This window comes from Vespa mandarinia, chromosome 3, assembly GCF_050613455.1.
Source record: "Vespa mandarinia isolate Hongniang chromosome 3, ASM5061345v1, whole genome shotgun sequence".
NCBI lineage: Eukaryota > Metazoa > Arthropoda > Insecta > Hymenoptera > Vespidae > Vespa > Vespa mandarinia.
The window spans coordinates 12,401,183-12,418,726 of record NC_140812.1 but is presented as its reverse complement, the minus strand read 5'-3'; the positions used below and the strand labels follow the sequence as shown (position 1 = coordinate 12,418,726).

Below are 17,544 nucleotides of genomic sequence, written 5' to 3'. Positions count from 1 at the left end.
GCAATGAGAAGTAATTGTTTACGGTTAGCATAATAAAAGCAAATTAAAAATAATAACCATGCAAGAGAACAAAGCAAAGTAATTATAGAACTTAAATAGTTTTACAATAGTAATTAACTGATTTACTATAAAATCCATGGATGTGATCACTGCAATAACAAATTCAAATATCTTTATAAAATGCTAAATAATGTTTGTAGAAATTTTCTTTCTTGTTTCGAAGAACACCCAATCTTTGATTCACATAATTCACATATTCTCATCGTTCCCCATAGTATCGGAAAGAACCGAATGTATGTTATTACACTTGAAATAATAGACGGGGGATCGTAAAGCATTATAAAATGGGGAAGGTTGGATGGAAACAGAGAACTTTGAGGTTACGGTAGAAATGAGAAAATATCATCACAAGTAGATAAATTTTCCAATAGTTGGTGGGGATGGTTCATCATTTTAAGTCAGACGGGCATGCGTGTTGGACGAAGAAAAAGAGAAGGACGTCTACATATCGAATGACGAGCCAGAGTGCAGTCGTTGTATCGCCGCGTGTTATAATCGTCTTTCTACGATGACAACAGAATCCGAGGAAGGTAGAATTTCGCGTCATTTGTAAATTTACCCCAGCAAAATAGTAAGAAAGAAAGGAAGCAAAAAAGGAGAAAAAGGAATACTAAATGAATAAATAATAATAAATAATAATAAATAATAATAAATAATAATAAATAATAATAAATAATAATAAATAATAATAAATAATAATAAATAATAATAAATAATAATAAATAATAATAAATAATAATAAATAAAGAGGAGTATTAAATATCCTCTTTTTCTAATCAGATATTCTCTCCTTCGTATAAATTCAACGCAAGTGTTCACTTTGTAGATTTAAATTACGCCATTGGTTGGAATCGTTTTAACTTGTCGGTGTTAGGAGTTTGGCCTGAACCATCGAAGACGACGTTTCTTTGGCGATTAACGTCAGCTAGTATATTTTGGACAAGTACTATCGTGACCCTTTTATTCATAAATGCACCACAAATGGCAGATCTGATTTTGAATTCAAGCCGGCTGGACGAAGCTATAGAAAATTTATCTATCAACATACCAATCGCTTTCGCTGTGACTAAGCAAATCGTTTTGTGGTATCATGGAAAAGGTGATTACGATGTTGTCTGTGCATTTACTTTATAATTTCATTTAATTTGAATAGGATTGAATGATATATACTAGTTCATTTTTTTCTCGATCGAAGCATTAAAATCATTACTCGTCGAGATAGTTAACGACTGGAATCAAACGCAACAAGACTCAGAACGTTCGTTGATGTTGAAAACTGCTAAATTGAGTCGAACGATATCTCTCTTTTGTTCTACTTTGTCGTACATAATGGTTGTCACCTTCATATCGCTTCAAATTTATGCGAATATCGCTAGTGCCTCTGAAGTCGATCTAGGAGGACTTTTGCATCCAGCGATCTTTCCATACGACACCAAGAAAAGTCCTTATTTTGAGATCACTTGGTTGGGACAATTCATAGCAACGATTCTAGCAGGCATCAGTTATTCTTGCTTCGATACTTTTCACGCAGTCTTTGTTTTGCATTTGTGTGGACAACTGTCGGTCTTGCGATCGAATATAAGAGAATTGACGGAGATAGCGAAGCGTGACATTGCTCTGTTTCAAAATAGACTCGGCTACATTGTGAACAGGCACGAACAACTCTACAAGTGGGTGTTTCTTAAATCTTTTGATTTTTTCTATTGTTTTATCTAACATCGACGATTTAATCATTTTTTCGTTTTAAGATTCGCCATAATAGTCGAGGATTGTTTCAATCTTACTCTACTAGGGCAAACTTTGATTTCGTCGGCTATGTTCTGCATGACAGGTTATCGTATGATCACGGTAATTTTTATTTCATCATTAGAGAATAATGATTTTAACATTTTAATATATTTCTTTTTTCGCATCTTTTGCGTAGTCGATGAGCGCTCAAGAAGAAGAATTGCCGATAGCAGGATTGATATTTTACATTACGTTTTACATATACACGATGTTGCATTTATATATATATTGTTACGTTGGTGAAACTCTACTGGTCGAGGTGAGTCGATATAAAGTTGGCCTCTTACTCGAAGGCCTAAGAATTTTTCAACTTCGTGCATTTCAGAGCACTGGAATAGCTTTCTCCGCTTACGATTGCGAATGGTATGACTTGCCACCAAAAAAGGCAATCTGCTTACTGATAGTAATCTGTAGAGCAAGAATAGCATTTCAAATCACTGCTGGAAAATTTTGTCCATTTTCGTTAGAATTGTTTGGCGCTGTGAGTATTTTTAAAATGTATTCCAACGAAAATATATCTTATATTTGCAAATGATCCTGATTCATCTCTATTTCAGATCATTAAAACATCCGCCGGATATTTATCGGTATTACTGGCTATGAAAAATAGTCCAGTAGAAGAGTAATAAAATATACGTTATTTATAATGAACAATCGATCGACGAATTTGAAAGACATTAAAAATCGGTCGTTTGTTACATCTACCAGTATGTAATATTTTATTCATAATTTAATAATAATTATCAATGAAATGCGATTAGTGAAAATATTGCAAAACAGAATTAATTGGATTAATATAATGAAAATAATACTGCTATAGAACATAGAAAGCGTAACGAAGTTTGTATTACGAAATTTTAACGTTCTTGTAAGAGTCGTACTACGAGATAAGTGTAACGAAATTAAATACTTCTTTTAAATTTCTGTCTTATTTATATATGAAGGATACCTGGACATGAATTAATACAATTCGCTTGTTCGTATGTTCCCAAAAGAATCGGACAAACTTAAATGTATGTGGGGCAGTAGGCTAAAAAGATCGTAGAGCTAGAGAAAATCGGAAAAACTGAATTAAAATTTTACCGAGGTTGCTTATTTAAACCTGTTGAAAGAGAAACGAAAAAAAAATCGAAATAAAAATTCCAAATAGACACATTTTTCAATAGGTGATGGGATGATAACTCAATTTCAGTCCGAGGAGTATGATTGCTGGACGAAGACAAAAAAAGAACATTAACGTCGAAAGACGAAACAAAATGCAATCGTTTCATTATGCAACTTCCTTTTTAGGACTATTAAATAATTTCAATAAGTTATCTGAAAGAAATTTTAACCCTTTGGCTCTTTGATACCATCGATTAACATTTTGTATTTTTTTCAGAGACATAAGGTCAAAGCGAAGATGACCTACCGAGCACTAAATTGTTTTCCTTCCTACCATTAGTGATTGGTACTATGCGGTATACATCTGTAAATTTACTGTTACGTGAATGAAATACTAATTGATTAAGTAAAGGTAAATTGTCAAGAAGATATTTTGATTAGTGAATCGCCGTACGAATGTCAATGGTGCTACTTAACATCCAAACATGTAAAGGATCTCTTCTTCGTGATGTACCGATCAATAATACCATATCGTTCGATCGCAACGTTTTAACCTAATTTATAAATTATTTCAAATGTTTCTTTTATAGATCTTCAGAACTTCAATGGGATATATTTCTGTTCGGCTGGTACCTTAACGCAATAATTAATTTTACAAAGATAATAATATAACAACCAGAAAGGAAACAATATAAATATTAAGGATCTATAAAAAAAACGATTTTTTTTTCTAATATTTCAGAAAATTGCAAATCAAGATATATTACTGGAAATGATCGCGTTAAAATATTCGCGTAATAAAAAATACATTCGAACTTCCTCCTCTTGCTCCACGTTCGTCACGCACCACTGTTTGATTTAATAACCACAAGAACCACTATCGATCATTTTGTCTCACTTACAAATTCATAAATACCCTGCACCTTTTCCCAAGTAAAAATTACCCTCTTTCTTCGCTCCCTATAATTATATAACAAAATACGAGCATGCATTAAAAATAATTATCATGTCATACGCACTTGCATGTCGTTATTTTATAATTTATTAATAATTATTTTCGAAATGGAACAAGTAAAAATAATGAGAAGTAATTGTTTACGGTAAATATAATAAAAGTAACAATGCGAGAGAAAAAAGATAAGTAATCATACCACTTAAATAGTTTCACAATAGTAATTAATTGATTTACTATTATATCCATGGATGTGATCTCTGCCTAACAAATTCAAATACCTTTATAAAATGCTGAATAATGTTTGTAGAAATTTTCTTTCTTGTTTCGAAGAACACCCAATCTTTGATTCACATAATTCATACGTTCTCATCGTTCCCCATAGTATCGGAAAGAACCTAATGTATATTATTACACTTGTAATAATCGACGAGGGATCGTAAAGCATTATAAAATGGGGAAGGTTGGATGGAAACAGAGAACTTTGAGATTACGGTAGAAATGAGAAAATATGATCCAAGTAGATAAATTTTCCAATAGCTGGTGGGGATGGTACATCATTTTAAGTCAGACGGGCATGCGTGCTGGACGAAGAAAAAGAGAAGGACGTCTACATATCGAATGACGAGCCAGAGTACAGTCGTCGTATCGCCGCGTGTTATAATCGTCTTTCTACGATGACAACGGATTCGAAGAAAGGTAGAATTTCGTGTCACTTGTAAATTTATCCCACCAAAATATTTAGAAAGAAAGGAAGTAAAAAAGAAGGAAAATGAATACATTAAATATCCTCTTTTTCTAATCAGATATTCTCTCTTTTGTGTAACTTCAACGCGAGTGTTCACTTTGTAGATTTAAATTACGCCATTGGTTGGAATCGTTTTAACTTGTCGGTGTTAGGAGTTTGGCCTGAACCATCGAAGACGACGTTTCTTTGGCGATTAACGTCAGCTAGTATATTTTGGACGAGTACTATCGTGACTCTTTTATTCATAAATGCACCACAAACTGCAGATCTGATTCTGAATTCAAGCAGTCTGGACGAAGCCATAGAAAATCTATCCATCAACATACCAATCGCTTTCGCTGTGACTAAGCAAATCGTTTTGTGGTATCATGGAAAAAGTAATTACGATGTTGTCTGTGCATTTACTTTATAATTTCATTTAATTTGAATTAGATTGAATGATATATACTAGTTCACTTTTTTCTCGATCGAAGCATTGAAATCATTACTCGTCAAGATAGTTAACGACTGGAATCAAACGCAACAAAAATCGGAACGTTCGTTGATGTTGAAAAATGCTAAATTGAGCCGAACGATATCTCTCTTTTGTTCTACTTTGTCGTACTTAATGTTGATCGCCTTCATATCGCTTCAAACTTATGCGAATATGGCTAGAGCCTCTGAAGTCGATTTAGGAGGACTTTTGCATCCAGCGATCTTTCCATACGACACCAAGAAAAGTCCTTATTTTGAGATCACTTGGTTGGGACAATTCATAGCAACGATTCTAGCAGGCATCAGTTATTCTTGCTTCGATACTTTTCACGCAGTCTTTGTTTTGCATTTGTGTGGACAATTGTCGGTTTTGCGATCGAATATAAAAGAATTGGCGGAAATAGCGAAGCGTGACGTCGCTCTGTTTCAAAATAGACTCGGCTACATTGTGAACAGGCACGAAAAACTCTACAAGTGTGTGTTTTTTAAATCTTTTGACTTTTTCTATTGTTTTATCTAACATCAACGAATTAATCATTTTTTCGTTTTAAGATTCGCCATAATAGTCGAGGATTGTTTCAATCTTACTCTACTAGGGCAAACTTTAATTTCTTCGGCTATGTTCTGCATGACAGGTTATCGTATGATCACGGTAATTTTTATTTCATCATTAGATAATAATGATTTTAACATTTTAATATATTTCTTTTTTCGTTTTTTTTGCGTAGTCGATGAGCGCACAAGAAGAAGATTTGCCGATAGTAGGATTGATATTTTATATGATTCACGTGATATACACGATGTTGCATTTATATATATATTGTTACGTTGGTGAAACTCTACTGGTCGAGGTGAGTCGATATAAAATTGGCCTCTCACTCGAAGGCTTAAGTATTTTTCAACTTCGTGCATTTCAGAGCACTGGAATAGCTTTCTCCGCTTACGACTGCGAATGGTATGACTTGCCTCCAAAAAAGGCTATCTGCTTGCTGACAGTAATTTGTCGCGCAAGAATAGCATTTCAAATCACTGCTGGAAAATTTTGTCCATTTTCGTTAGAATTGTTTGGCGCTGTGAGTATTTTTAAAATGTATTCCAACGAAAATATATCTTATATTTGCAAATGATCCTGATTCATCTCTATTTCAGATCATTAAAACATCCGCCGGATATTTATCGGTATTACTGGCTATGAAAAATAGTCCAGTAGAAGAGTAATAAAATATACGTTATTTATAATGAACAATCGATCGACGAATTTGAAAGACATTAAAAATCGGTCGTTTTTTACATCTACCAGTATGTAATATTTTATTCATAATTTAATAATAATTATCAATGAAATGCGATTAGTGAAAATATTGCAAAACAGAATTAATTGTATTGATATAATGAAAATAATATTGCTATAGAACATAGAAAGCGTAACGAAGTTTGTATTACGAAATTTTAACGTTCTTGTAAGAGTCGTACTACGTGATAAGTGTAACGAAATTAAATACTTCTTTTAAATTTCTGTCTTATTTATATATGAAGGATACCTGGACATGAATCGTGCTACTTAATATCCAAACATTGTAAAAATCCTCTTCTTCGTGATGCAATCGATGTATCAATAATACCATATCGTTCGATTGCAACGTTTTAGCCTAATTTATAAATTATTTCAAATGTTTCTTTTATAGATCTTCAGAACATCAATGGGATATATTTCTGTTCGGCTGGTACCTTAACGCAATAATTAATTTTACAAAGATAATAATATAACAATCAGAAAGGAAACAATAGAAATATTAAGAATCTATAAAAAGAATGACTTTTTTTCTAATATTTCAGAAAATTGCAAATCAAGATATATTACTGGAAATGGTCGCGTTAAAATATTCGCGTAATAAAAAATACATTCGAACTTCCTCCTCTTGCTCCACGTTCGTCACGCACAACTGCTTGATTTAGTAACCACAAGATCCACTATCGATCATTTCGTCTCGCTTACAAATTCACAAATACCCTGCACACATCTTCCCCCGCGTAAAAATCACCCTCTCTCTTCGATTCTTAAAATTATAAAACGAAATACGAACATGCATGACAAATAATTATCATGTCATACGCACTTGCATGTCGTTACTTTATAATTTCTCAATAATTATTTACAAAATGGAACAAGTAAATATATTGCGAAGTAACTGTTTACGATTAATATAATAAAAGTAATAATGCAAGAGAATGTAATAATACCATTTAAGTAGTTATACAATAGGTATACTACGAGATTGTGAAAATCACCATCTAATTTTATAAAATATGTTCGTGATCTTAAATAATGTTTGTAGAAATTTTCTTTCTTGTTTCGAAGGACATCTGATCTTTGATTCACACTATTCACTCGTTTTCATCGTTCCCCATAGTATCGGAAAGAACCGAATGTATGTTATTACACTTGAAGTAATCGACGAGGGATCGTAAAGCATTATAAAATGGGGAAGGTTGAATAGAAACTAAGAACTTGGAGGTTGCTTATTTAAATGAGTTTGGTAGAAAAGAAAAAATATCATTCCAAGTAGATAAATTTTTCAATAGTTGGTGGGGATGGTACATCATTTTAAGTCAGACGGGCATGCGTGCTGGACGAAGAAAAAGAGAAGGACGTCTATATCGAACGACGAGCCAGAGCACAGTCGTTCAACACGCGGCGCGTGTTATAATCGTCTTTCTACGATGACAACGGTATTCGAAGAAGGTAAAGTTTCGTGTAACTTGTAAATTTATCAAAAAAGAAAAAAGAATGGATGAAAGACTACAAAAGAATACTTGAAGTATTCTCTTTTTCTAATTAAATATTCTGTCTTTTGCGTATCTTCAACGGGAGTTCTTCACTTTGCAGATTTAAATTATGCCATTGGTTGGAACCGGCTAAGCCTACAAATACTTGGTGTATGGCCGGATTGGAAGGACAATGCAAATGATCCTACCTTATCGAAATATTGGTTCATTCTACATTCATTTTTTATGCTGGGATTTGTCACTCTACCGCAGTCGGCATATCTTTTGATGATATGGGGTGACGTAGATCTGACGACAGAGATTTTGGCGACGGGAATCGTCCCGGTATCCATGTCTTGCATAAAATTGTTGTTCGCACGATATTATTTGGAATGTAAGTGTAAATTTTGTGATGATTACCTAATAGCACGACGATCCATACGAGGAAGAGAAATATTTGCAGAAAAGAAAAAAAAAAAAGAAAGAAAAAAAGAAAATCTTTTCCAGCTCTTAGACCACTTCTCAGTTCCTTCGTCGAAGATTGGAAAAGATCGAAAAGCGAGGATGAGAGATCGGTCATGTTGGTTAACGCTAAAAAGGCAAGAATCATATCGATATGGTGTACGACATTAGGACATTTTATGACATCGATTCTCATTCTACCTCGAAGCTTGATGATCGCGCAAATGCAAAGAGATCAATTCGATCCCCCAAGTACGGTCATTTATCCCGCTTATTTTCCATACGACATTAGTGGAACTTCAGCTTTTTTAATTTCCTGTCTCGGACAAATCGTAGCGGCGTATAGCGCTACCGTATCATACGTAGGAGTAGACACGTTTATCACAATGCTCGTCCTTCATGTCTGTGCACAAATTACCAATCTCAGGCATGCACTTGAAAATCTATCGAATGGCACGAGCGAGATAGCCAATGAGTTTACAACAAAATTGACGTGGATCGTAAAGAGACACGAACATCTCAACTGGTTGGTCAATCGAATGATCATTTTTATTTTATCGATGATGCAACACTTTGCAATCATGATCATTATTATTATTTAAGGTATACTAAATCGATTGAGAATTCATTTAACATGTTGATGCTCATTCAAATACTGGCTTGCATCGTTCAAGTTTGCTTTCAGGCCTTTCAATTAGTTCGCGTAAGTCAATAAAAAAAAAAAAAAAAAAAAAAAACGAAAAAGTAAATCTATATTTTATTCTTGTCAAACATCTCGTTTGTGGAAATTTTTTTGCAGATAATGGAATACGATGGGAGTGATTTTCCCATAGAACGATTGGTTTTTATTGTCTTGTTTATAGTTGTTATCTTGGTACAACTCTATCTATATTGTTACGTTGGGGAAATGCTTATCGTTGAGGTGAAAAAAAAAAAAAAAATAAAATAAGATAAAATGTTTTTAAAATGTTAAAATTCTGTATTATGGGAATGTGTGTTAAACAGAGTTCTGCAATGGGCACGTCAGTATACGAGTCGCAGTGGTGTACGTTGTCTCCAAAAGATGCACGAAATATCATTTTCGTGATGCATCGATCTTCTATACCATTTCGTTTAACAGCCGGAAAATTTGGCACTTTTTCGATGGAAATGTTTAGCAACGTAAGAGAAAACAATGAATGTAAAAAGGATTATACGATTATTTAAATACTATTTAGTTTACTCTTGCAGATTTTAAAAACTACAATTGGATATCTTTCGGTGTTATTAACGGTAACGGAAAAAAAGGATTAATTTACAAAAATAATAATAAATAGAATAGTGACAGAGTAAATTGAGGGGTTGCAGACTATTACATACATTATAATAATAAACACTAGTATACAATATAGTAATAAATATTATTTGTAAAACTTTAAATTTACTTAAGTTATAAACATTTTATACGTTGTGAGATAATATACTCGTAAGAATTTCTGTTCCGTTAATTGTCATTTATTGACCAATTACATTGCGTGAGAGTATTAACATGTATAACGAAAGAAAAAAAAAAAAAAAAAATTTTGCAATTTTCATAAATTAAAAAGACGTCGATAACGTAACGTAGCCTAAAGACAATTCCTCGTAACCACCGGAGTCAACTGTAACGAAGGTTTAAGTTTTCCAACGTTAGAGGGATACTGTTCGATAAACACCTACTTTTCATTTTTAAAACATTCGTAAGTAAATGTTAAAAAAAAAAAAAAAAAAAACTTTTACAAAATTTCGATACAGCTGAACTAAATTTATTCTGAGTTCTGAATAAATATGCGAATAACATATTAATCGAATATTATATTTTCAATAAAAATCGTAATAATCGTGATCGATTTGTTTTTGAAACGTAAGACTTGCCTACAGCATTCCTATCCTTTTTATAGAGCATGCGCGAAACCAAGACGGAAGACATTGCTCGCGAAAATACGGAATGGATGAATCAAGATCAGTCCTTAACGCGTCTCGGGCAGACGAGCTGACTAAAATATTGCTTCTGTCTAAAATATCATATGATTAAACGTATCAGTTATACAGAAATTGCAATGGATATGCAAGAAGTTTTAAAAATTGATTACATTTACGGATGGAACCGATACACCATGGATTTTATAGGGATTTGGCCGAACGAAAGAGGATTCGATCGAATCTCGAATTTTAAAGTTTTCATACCAGTATGTTTTATTCTTTGCTTCATCTGTTTGCCTCAAACGATAAATCTCTTCTTCGTTTGGACTAATTTCAATTTGGTCGTGGAAAATCTATCGATGGGTAACATTACCTTCACGATTTCCCTGTTGAAAATTATCATTTTCTGGCTGAACGGACGATGTAAATATGTTATAAAAAACAAAATAAAAAAGACTAGACAAATAGGAAAAAAAAAAATTATAAATAAATAAATTGAAAAAAGTTAAGAGATAAAATAGAAGTTTCGATTCATTATAAAAAAATTCATTGTTCACGCAAGCTCTCAAACATCTTCTGTCGTTAATGGAGGAGGATCTGAAAGCTGGAGCGAACGAAGAGGATAAAAAAACAATGAGGAACATTGCGACGATTTCGAGGAAGATATCGATCATAAGTACCATCATGTGTCTCAGTGTCGTCGTTGTCTACCTTATATTTCGTTACGTCACGATTCATTATATTGGTCGTAATCTTTTATTTCGAGCGTATTTTCCTTACGACCCACATATCAGTCCTAATTACGAGCTAACAATTGTAGCTCAATTGATAGCAGCATTGTACGCCGCCACATCCTACACAGCCGTGGACACCTTCATCGCCATGCTCGTTCTTCACGCTTGTGGACAACTTTCGAACTTAAAACGAGATCTGATGAATTTGCGACCTAGAACCAGTGACGAGTTTAAAACCAAATTAATCTATATAGTCGAGAAACATGACTATCTTAACAGGTACGATGAATCATGCAAAAAAAAAAAAAAAAAAAAAAAAAAAAAAAAAAAAAAAAAAAAAAATTAAATTTTAAATTAAATAAATGTGTTTGTCAATTCGTTTAGATTTGCCGATACGATCGAGGGTCAATTCAACGTAATGCTACTGATTCAGATGCTCGGTTGTACCGTACAATTGTGCTTTCAATCTTTCCAAGCGCTCTTGGTAAGGCATGATATTAAAATGATAAAATTTCTATGATAAATGATATATATAAACTTTATCCATTAGTAATGTTTTCAGTCGATAATCGGTGAACCAAATGAACTTTTTCTCTTGGAATTATCCTTTCTAATACTTTACGTGTTTTACGTACTAATTCAGCTTTATCTTTATTGCTACGTCGGTGAGAGAATTCTTTCGGAGGCGAGTTTATATGGAAAATAAAGGAATAAAAATTTAGGAAATTGTGAACTTTCACATATCTATTTCAGAGCAAGAATATTGTACAGGCCGCGTACGATTGTGAGTGGTACAATTTAACAACGAAAGAGGCTAAATCACTTATTATGATTATGTATCGTGCACGAACGCCGTTGTGTCTTACGGCTGGTAAATTCTGTACCTTCACCCAAGAATTATACAGTAGCGTAAGTGTGTATGATAAAAAAACCAAAAAAGAAAAGGAAAAAAAAGCAAAACAAAACAAAACAAAACAAAAAAGAAAAAAAAATATCTTGTAAATAGTATTATCGATCTGTTTTTAGATTTTAAAGACATCGATGGGTTACTTGTCGGTTCTTTATGCAATGAAAATGAAGAATCTAATGTGAACAGTTCAAATGTAAAATTGTCACAGATAAAATATCGCTGTCAAACTGTATAATATTTTTTTATGCGTTTATTATCTCATAACCAATAGTATTTATATCGCGATAATCTCAAAGTTTTTCCAATGATAGATCGTACGTCGGTAAGGTAATATGTTCGTACTTCATTTCTATCTGATAAAGAGCCTAAACTAACCGCAAGAGTCGAGACACGAAGAACACAATGACGTGTTTCGATTTTCTTGCTATAGAGGGATCTCTCTATTTAAAGGAACGGCGAAGATGATTTCAATATTTTCTTTCTTTCCTTTTTTCTTTTTCTATTTTTTTTTAAATATATATATATATATATATATATATATATATATATATAATATTTTTCATTGTTCATTTTACGATATAGACAAGTTACGTTAAAAGAAACAGATATTTTGTCGTGTTAGTTAATAGAAAAATATTCGAAAAAATTCAAACCGATCGATTCGATAAATTGTAACAAATGAACCTCTATAAAGACCTTCCTATGAGATCGTAGCGTTCTTAGTGATTATGAGCATGCGCTAGGAAATAAAGACGATTGAAATAGGGAGGAACTGAGGAGATAGATCAGTTCTCGATAGATCGTTGTCATAGAAGAACCTAACATGGATTTTATTAATCGAGGTATACGTTTAGGGAAAACAAAATATTTTTACTCGTATATGTTACCTTTATTATTCTTTGAATAGTGTTATTTATGAAATGACACTATCATTAATAATCTCAATCGATCGATTGGCATGCCAAAGTTTCGTACGTGGATTACGCATCTGGTTGGAACCGCTATACCATGAAGTTCATGGGGATATGGCCGGAAGAGAGAAAGTTCGATCGAGCATCGAGTTACAGAGTGCTAATACCAGTTAGCCTTATGTTTCTCTTTATGGCTTTACCACAAACTATCAATCTTTACTTCATATGGGATGACTTCAACATGATCGTCGATAATCTTTCTGTGGCAAATATAACGGTGATGTTAGCGCTGATGAAGATAATCATCTTTTGGTTCAACGGAAGACGTAATTATATTTGTCAGATTTCATTTTATTTCAAATATAACACCATATAATTTACGACGATTCACTTGATAAATTGGTGAAATAAATTAAGTTTATTGGTTGATCTTCTTTCGATCGTTGCTGTTACTTAAGCCATTCAGAATCTTCTCACTTTAATGACGAATCATCGAAAGGAGGCTGACACGGAAGAAGAAATCAAGAAGATGATGACGATTGCAAGGATATCCAGGAGGATATCAATTGGAAGTACCGTGATAACTAATTCCGTAGTTGTACTCTGGGCAACATCACGATTTCTCTTGATGCACCAATCCGGCCATCGTGCTCTCTTCTTACAATCTTATTTCCCTTACGAATCATTGATCACACCAAATTTCGAGATGACGTCCATCGGACAAATTGTGTCAGCATTTTATACGGCTACGACGTACACGGCCGTGGACACATTCGTCGCCATGTTGATTCTACACGTGTGCGGCCAATTTTCGTATCTTAGACAAAAAATGAAGAACCTCAGTATCAATGACGACGTTGATTTTCAAAAGAAGATTGCAAATATTGTGAAGAAACATGACACTCTTAATAAGTGAGTTGATGAATTGATTTTGTCAGCTGTTAAATGGAATTCGCATTTTTTTTTTTTTTTGGTTTTTTAATTTATTCCTGTGAACATCGATTAATATTTATTTTAGATTTGCTGACACGATAGAAAACAAATTCAATGGAATGTTGTTGATGCAGATGTTGGGTTGTACCATAGAACTTTGCGTTCTATTCTTCCAAGCACTTTTGGTAAGGAAATTCAATGAGTCTTAAGATTGAATTGAAACTCTAAAGGAGTAATATATCATCGTGCAATTACAATACAGTTGATTACCGAGGAAAATCAGGAATTGTTCGTGTTTCAAATGTGCTTCCTGACTCTTTACATATCTTATATTCTGTTACAAATTTACCTATACTGTTACATAGGAGAAAAATTAGTTTCAGAGGTAAATTTACCATTTTTCGTGTATATATATACATATATTTTTATGAAATTATTCTAAAAAATTTGTCTCCGTAGAGCTCAAGAATGGCCAATGCAGCATACGAATGTGAATGGTACAATATACCTGCCAAGGAAGCTAAGTGTCTTATTTTAATAATACATCGAGCACGATCGCCATTGTGCATCACTGCTGGTAGATTTTGTTCATTCAATCTTCAATTATTTACCAAAGTAAGTAAAAAATAACAATTAACAAATCATGATTGTATATTTAATTTTATATATTTCACATTCTACAGATCTTGAAAACGTCAATGGGTTATTTGTCCGTTTTGTACACAATGAAATCCAAAAATTTAGAATAAATCCAACATGTTAGCCTAATTTATTAAATAACATAAACACTTAGAAACAATTGGAATTGTAGTAAAATTATACACCTAACATATCAATCTAGAGTCGACGAATTAGATTTATAAGAATATCGTTTCGTGTAACTTTCTTTTTCTTTTCCATAATAAATAAAAAGAAATTTGAAAAAGATGAAATACTCGATTATATATCGATAAGATAAAGCGCCTAAAATCGAGTAACCATAAAAGACAAAATACATACAACGTATCGAGCATAAAGAACTCACCGAAATAGTTTAAAAAAACTTATAAAAATCATTATGGTGTTTCAATATGAAATGTGAATCGTCCTATGATTGTGTCGGAACATTTTTTTTGCCACTTTATGACCTACAAAGAGTAAGATATATCTAACAAGAAAAACAGAAAATGAGGAAAATTAGTTTAGCAAACGTTTGCAAAACAATGTAGTGATATGTTTCAAAAATAATTATATAAAAATATTGTATGTTAATATGTCGATAAGGTAACCCGCAAAAACAGAACACACAAACGACTAGTAACATAGTAACCGAGCGAGTTATGAAATCGTTTAGTATTCCTTACTATAGAGGGCCGCGTTTAACGTGATCCTTAATGATTATTATAATTTTTATATAGATCAATGAAATTTTTTAATTCATCTAAATTATATATTAGACATTAAAACTTGATTGGAATCGATACAAATTTGAAAACTTTAATAATATTTTTATCATGAATTTTAATAAATACGTAATATGATAATACGGTCTTGATTGATTTTACGGAGCATGCGCGAGAAAGTAAGTGCTTTGAACGTAAAAAAATATCGAGAGAGATCAGTTCTTAATGCATCGTTGCGAGGAGAGCTTACATGGATTCTGATCGAGGTATTATATTATTAATGATCAGACAATATATTATAGTTAAAATAAATAAAAAAAGAAAGCGATAAAAATTACGATTAATAATACAACAGTTTACTGGAATTATTTGTTTAATATATATTTTATTATATATTATATATATATATATAATATATAATAAAATCATTAATCATAAATATATCTCGATCGATGTCGTGCACGGAAAGTTTCCTACGTGGATTACGCTAGCGGCTGGAATCAAAAAATTATGAAGTTCATGGGGATTTGGCCGGAAGAACGAGGATTCGCTAATGCGTACAGTTACAAAGTGTTATTCACGATTGGTTTTATGTTTCTATTCATTACCCTACCACAAACAACGAATCTCTACTTCATTTGGGGTGATTTTGAATTGATCGTAGAGAATTTATCGGTAGCAAACATGACTACAACAATCGCTATAATAAAAACAACAGCTTTTTGGTCCAACGGGAGAAGTAACTATAAATATGATTATTTTCTTTGAAAGTAAAGAGATATATTCAAAAATTAATATTTTTACAAACCAATTATTTCTATCGTCAAGCTATGAAAGAACTTCTATCGCACATGGAAAATGATCGAAGAGAAGCTAAAGCCGAGGTGAATGTCAGGAAAATGATGAGAATCGCTGATATCAGCAGGATGATAACAGCTGGAAGTATCATAATGTGCAACTTTCTTGTCTTTACTTACGTGACATTAAGAACCCTTTTGCTACCGTATACAGGACGGACTCTGTATTATCGTGCTTATTTCCCATATGACACCGAAATCTTTCCAAATTTCGAACTAACCCTGATTGGCCAAATTACAGCCGAACTTTATGCAGCCAATAGTTACACAGCTGTCGATACTTTTATGACTATGTTGATGTTACACGTGTGCGGACAATTTTCGAGTCTCAGAAAAAACTTGACCCAATTGTGTTCGGAAAGTAACAAAAATTTTCCAATTGATCTAGCAAGAATTGTGGAGAAGTATGATACGCTTAACAGGTACGAGAAAGAAAAAAAGAGGTCTTGAAAAATGATTACCAAACTTATACGATAATTCTATTTTTTTCTAGATATGCTGAAACAATCGAAGACCGATTTAACGGTATGTTGCTTATGCAAATGCTTGGGTGTACAGTGCAACTATGCGTTCAATCCTATCAAGCAACTTCGGTAAAAAAAAAAAAAAAAAAAAAAAAAAAAAAAAAAAAAAAGGAAAATTATTAATGTGTTATTTTAAAATATAATCATTTTAGTGTGACTATTCCAGGCCCTTGTGGATGACGATCAAGGTCTCCTGTTAGTCCAATTATTCTTTTTTGTTATATACACAACGTACGTCATGCTTCATATCTATCTATATTGTTACGTCGGCGAGAAACTGTTTTCTGAGGTAAATATTTTATCATTTATTTCATTTATTTCGTTTTTTTCCCCGATGAAAATGAAAAAAAAAAATATAATATCACAGGGAACGAAAATGGCTTATGCAGCGTACGATTGCAACTGGTACAATCTACCACCGAAGGATGCTAGATGTCTTACAATAATAATGTGTCGAGCACAAATATCATCGCGTATTACTGCAGGAAAATTTTGTTCCTTTAATCATAAGCTTTTCGGCAATGTAAGTCGCAAATTTAAATTTTCTAATTATAATAAATAATATTTTACAATTTCCTGTTTAACAGATTCTAAAAACATCAATAGGTTATTTGTCCGTTTTGTATGCGATGAAAACGAAAAATATAAATTAAAACATCTGGAAGATCAAATTATTTATACTAAAGTTTAATTATTTTTTAATAATTTTAAAAATAATATTACGTTTACTTAAATGTAACGATGTAACACGATTACACGTCTTTTCGTCAACTTCTTATCGATTTATATCCCGGTGCCTGATATAATGAAATATTTAACGCTGGTAAAATGATTCCTCGTCGGTAAAAAAAAAATGTTTTTACAAATCTCTTAGAGACCACGTAAAAAGCGAAGGGTTTAAAAATCCTTATCATAAATAAATCTGTTTAAGACTATCTTATCTATAACTATGTATCATTCAAACATAGAAAAGATTTATAATTTTTAGAGTAGATCAA

General features: G+C 32.5%; 6 protein-coding genes across 7 annotated transcripts in view; 5 read left to right on the top strand and 1 right to left on the bottom strand.

The window, feature by feature from the left end:
- The window catches only part of LOC118450225 (uncharacterized), a 97,982-nt gene that overhangs the window by 34,465 nt on the left and 45,973 nt on the right, over nucleotides 1-17,544 (bottom strand). The window lies entirely within an intron of this gene.
- LOC118450228 (odorant receptor 4-like) lies at nucleotides 536-3,359 on the top strand. Of its 2 annotated transcripts, XM_035885803.2 has the most exons (8): nucleotides 536-590; nucleotides 887-1,159; nucleotides 1,256-1,730; nucleotides 1,809-1,908; nucleotides 1,985-2,107; nucleotides 2,174-2,329; nucleotides 2,406-2,555; nucleotides 3,230-3,359. In XM_035885803.2, the coding sequence occupies exons 1-7, from the start codon at nucleotides 569-571 to the stop codon at nucleotides 2,472-2,474; spliced, it is 1,218 nt and encodes a 405-aa protein (XP_035741696.1). In that variant the 5' UTR covers nucleotides 536-568; the 3' UTR covers nucleotides 2,475-2,555; nucleotides 3,230-3,359. The 2 variants fall into 2 exon arrangements, with proteins under 2 accessions (XP_035741696.1, XP_085511680.1); XM_085655554.1 differs by lacking the exon at nucleotides 3,230-3,359 and having other exon boundaries at nucleotides 2,176-2,329; nucleotides 2,406-2,546.
- Nucleotides 4,472-6,606, top strand: LOC118450159 (odorant receptor 13a-like). The gene is made up of 7 exons (XM_085655553.1): nucleotides 4,472-4,603; nucleotides 4,757-5,029; nucleotides 5,126-5,600; nucleotides 5,679-5,778; nucleotides 5,855-5,977; nucleotides 6,044-6,199; nucleotides 6,276-6,606. Exons 1-7 carry the CDS (start codon nucleotides 4,582-4,584, stop codon nucleotides 6,342-6,344), a joined length of 1,218 nt encoding a protein of 405 aa, XP_085511679.1. The 5' UTR covers nucleotides 4,472-4,581; the 3' UTR covers nucleotides 6,345-6,606.
- On the top strand, nucleotides 7,721-9,701 carry LOC146873149 (odorant receptor 13a-like). The gene is made up of 7 exons (XM_085655557.1): nucleotides 7,721-7,869; nucleotides 8,014-8,286; nucleotides 8,400-8,880; nucleotides 8,958-9,057; nucleotides 9,154-9,276; nucleotides 9,360-9,515; nucleotides 9,585-9,701. Exons 1-7 carry the CDS (start codon nucleotides 7,848-7,850, stop codon nucleotides 9,645-9,647), a joined length of 1,218 nt encoding a protein of 405 aa, XP_085511683.1. The 5' UTR covers nucleotides 7,721-7,847; the 3' UTR covers nucleotides 9,648-9,701.
- LOC118450158 (uncharacterized) lies at nucleotides 10,388-14,641 on the top strand. The gene is made up of 13 exons (XM_085655681.1): nucleotides 10,388-10,718; nucleotides 10,858-11,308; nucleotides 11,414-11,513; nucleotides 11,592-11,714; nucleotides 11,783-11,942; nucleotides 12,056-12,168; nucleotides 12,739-12,781; nucleotides 12,907-13,176; nucleotides 13,309-13,762; nucleotides 13,869-13,968; nucleotides 14,046-14,168; nucleotides 14,243-14,398; nucleotides 14,467-14,641. Exons 1-13 carry the CDS (start codon nucleotides 10,400-10,402, stop codon nucleotides 14,530-14,532), a joined length of 2,478 nt encoding a protein of 825 aa, XP_085511807.1. The 5' UTR covers nucleotides 10,388-10,399; the 3' UTR covers nucleotides 14,533-14,641.
- LOC118450157 (odorant receptor 13a-like) lies at nucleotides 15,411-17,211 on the top strand. Its single transcript, XM_035885607.2, has 7 exons — nucleotides 15,411-15,431; nucleotides 15,635-15,904; nucleotides 15,994-16,444; nucleotides 16,516-16,615; nucleotides 16,713-16,835; nucleotides 16,914-17,069; nucleotides 17,134-17,211. Exons 1-7 carry the CDS (start codon nucleotides 15,416-15,418, stop codon nucleotides 17,197-17,199), a joined length of 1,182 nt encoding a protein of 393 aa, XP_035741500.2. The 5' UTR covers nucleotides 15,411-15,415; the 3' UTR covers nucleotides 17,200-17,211.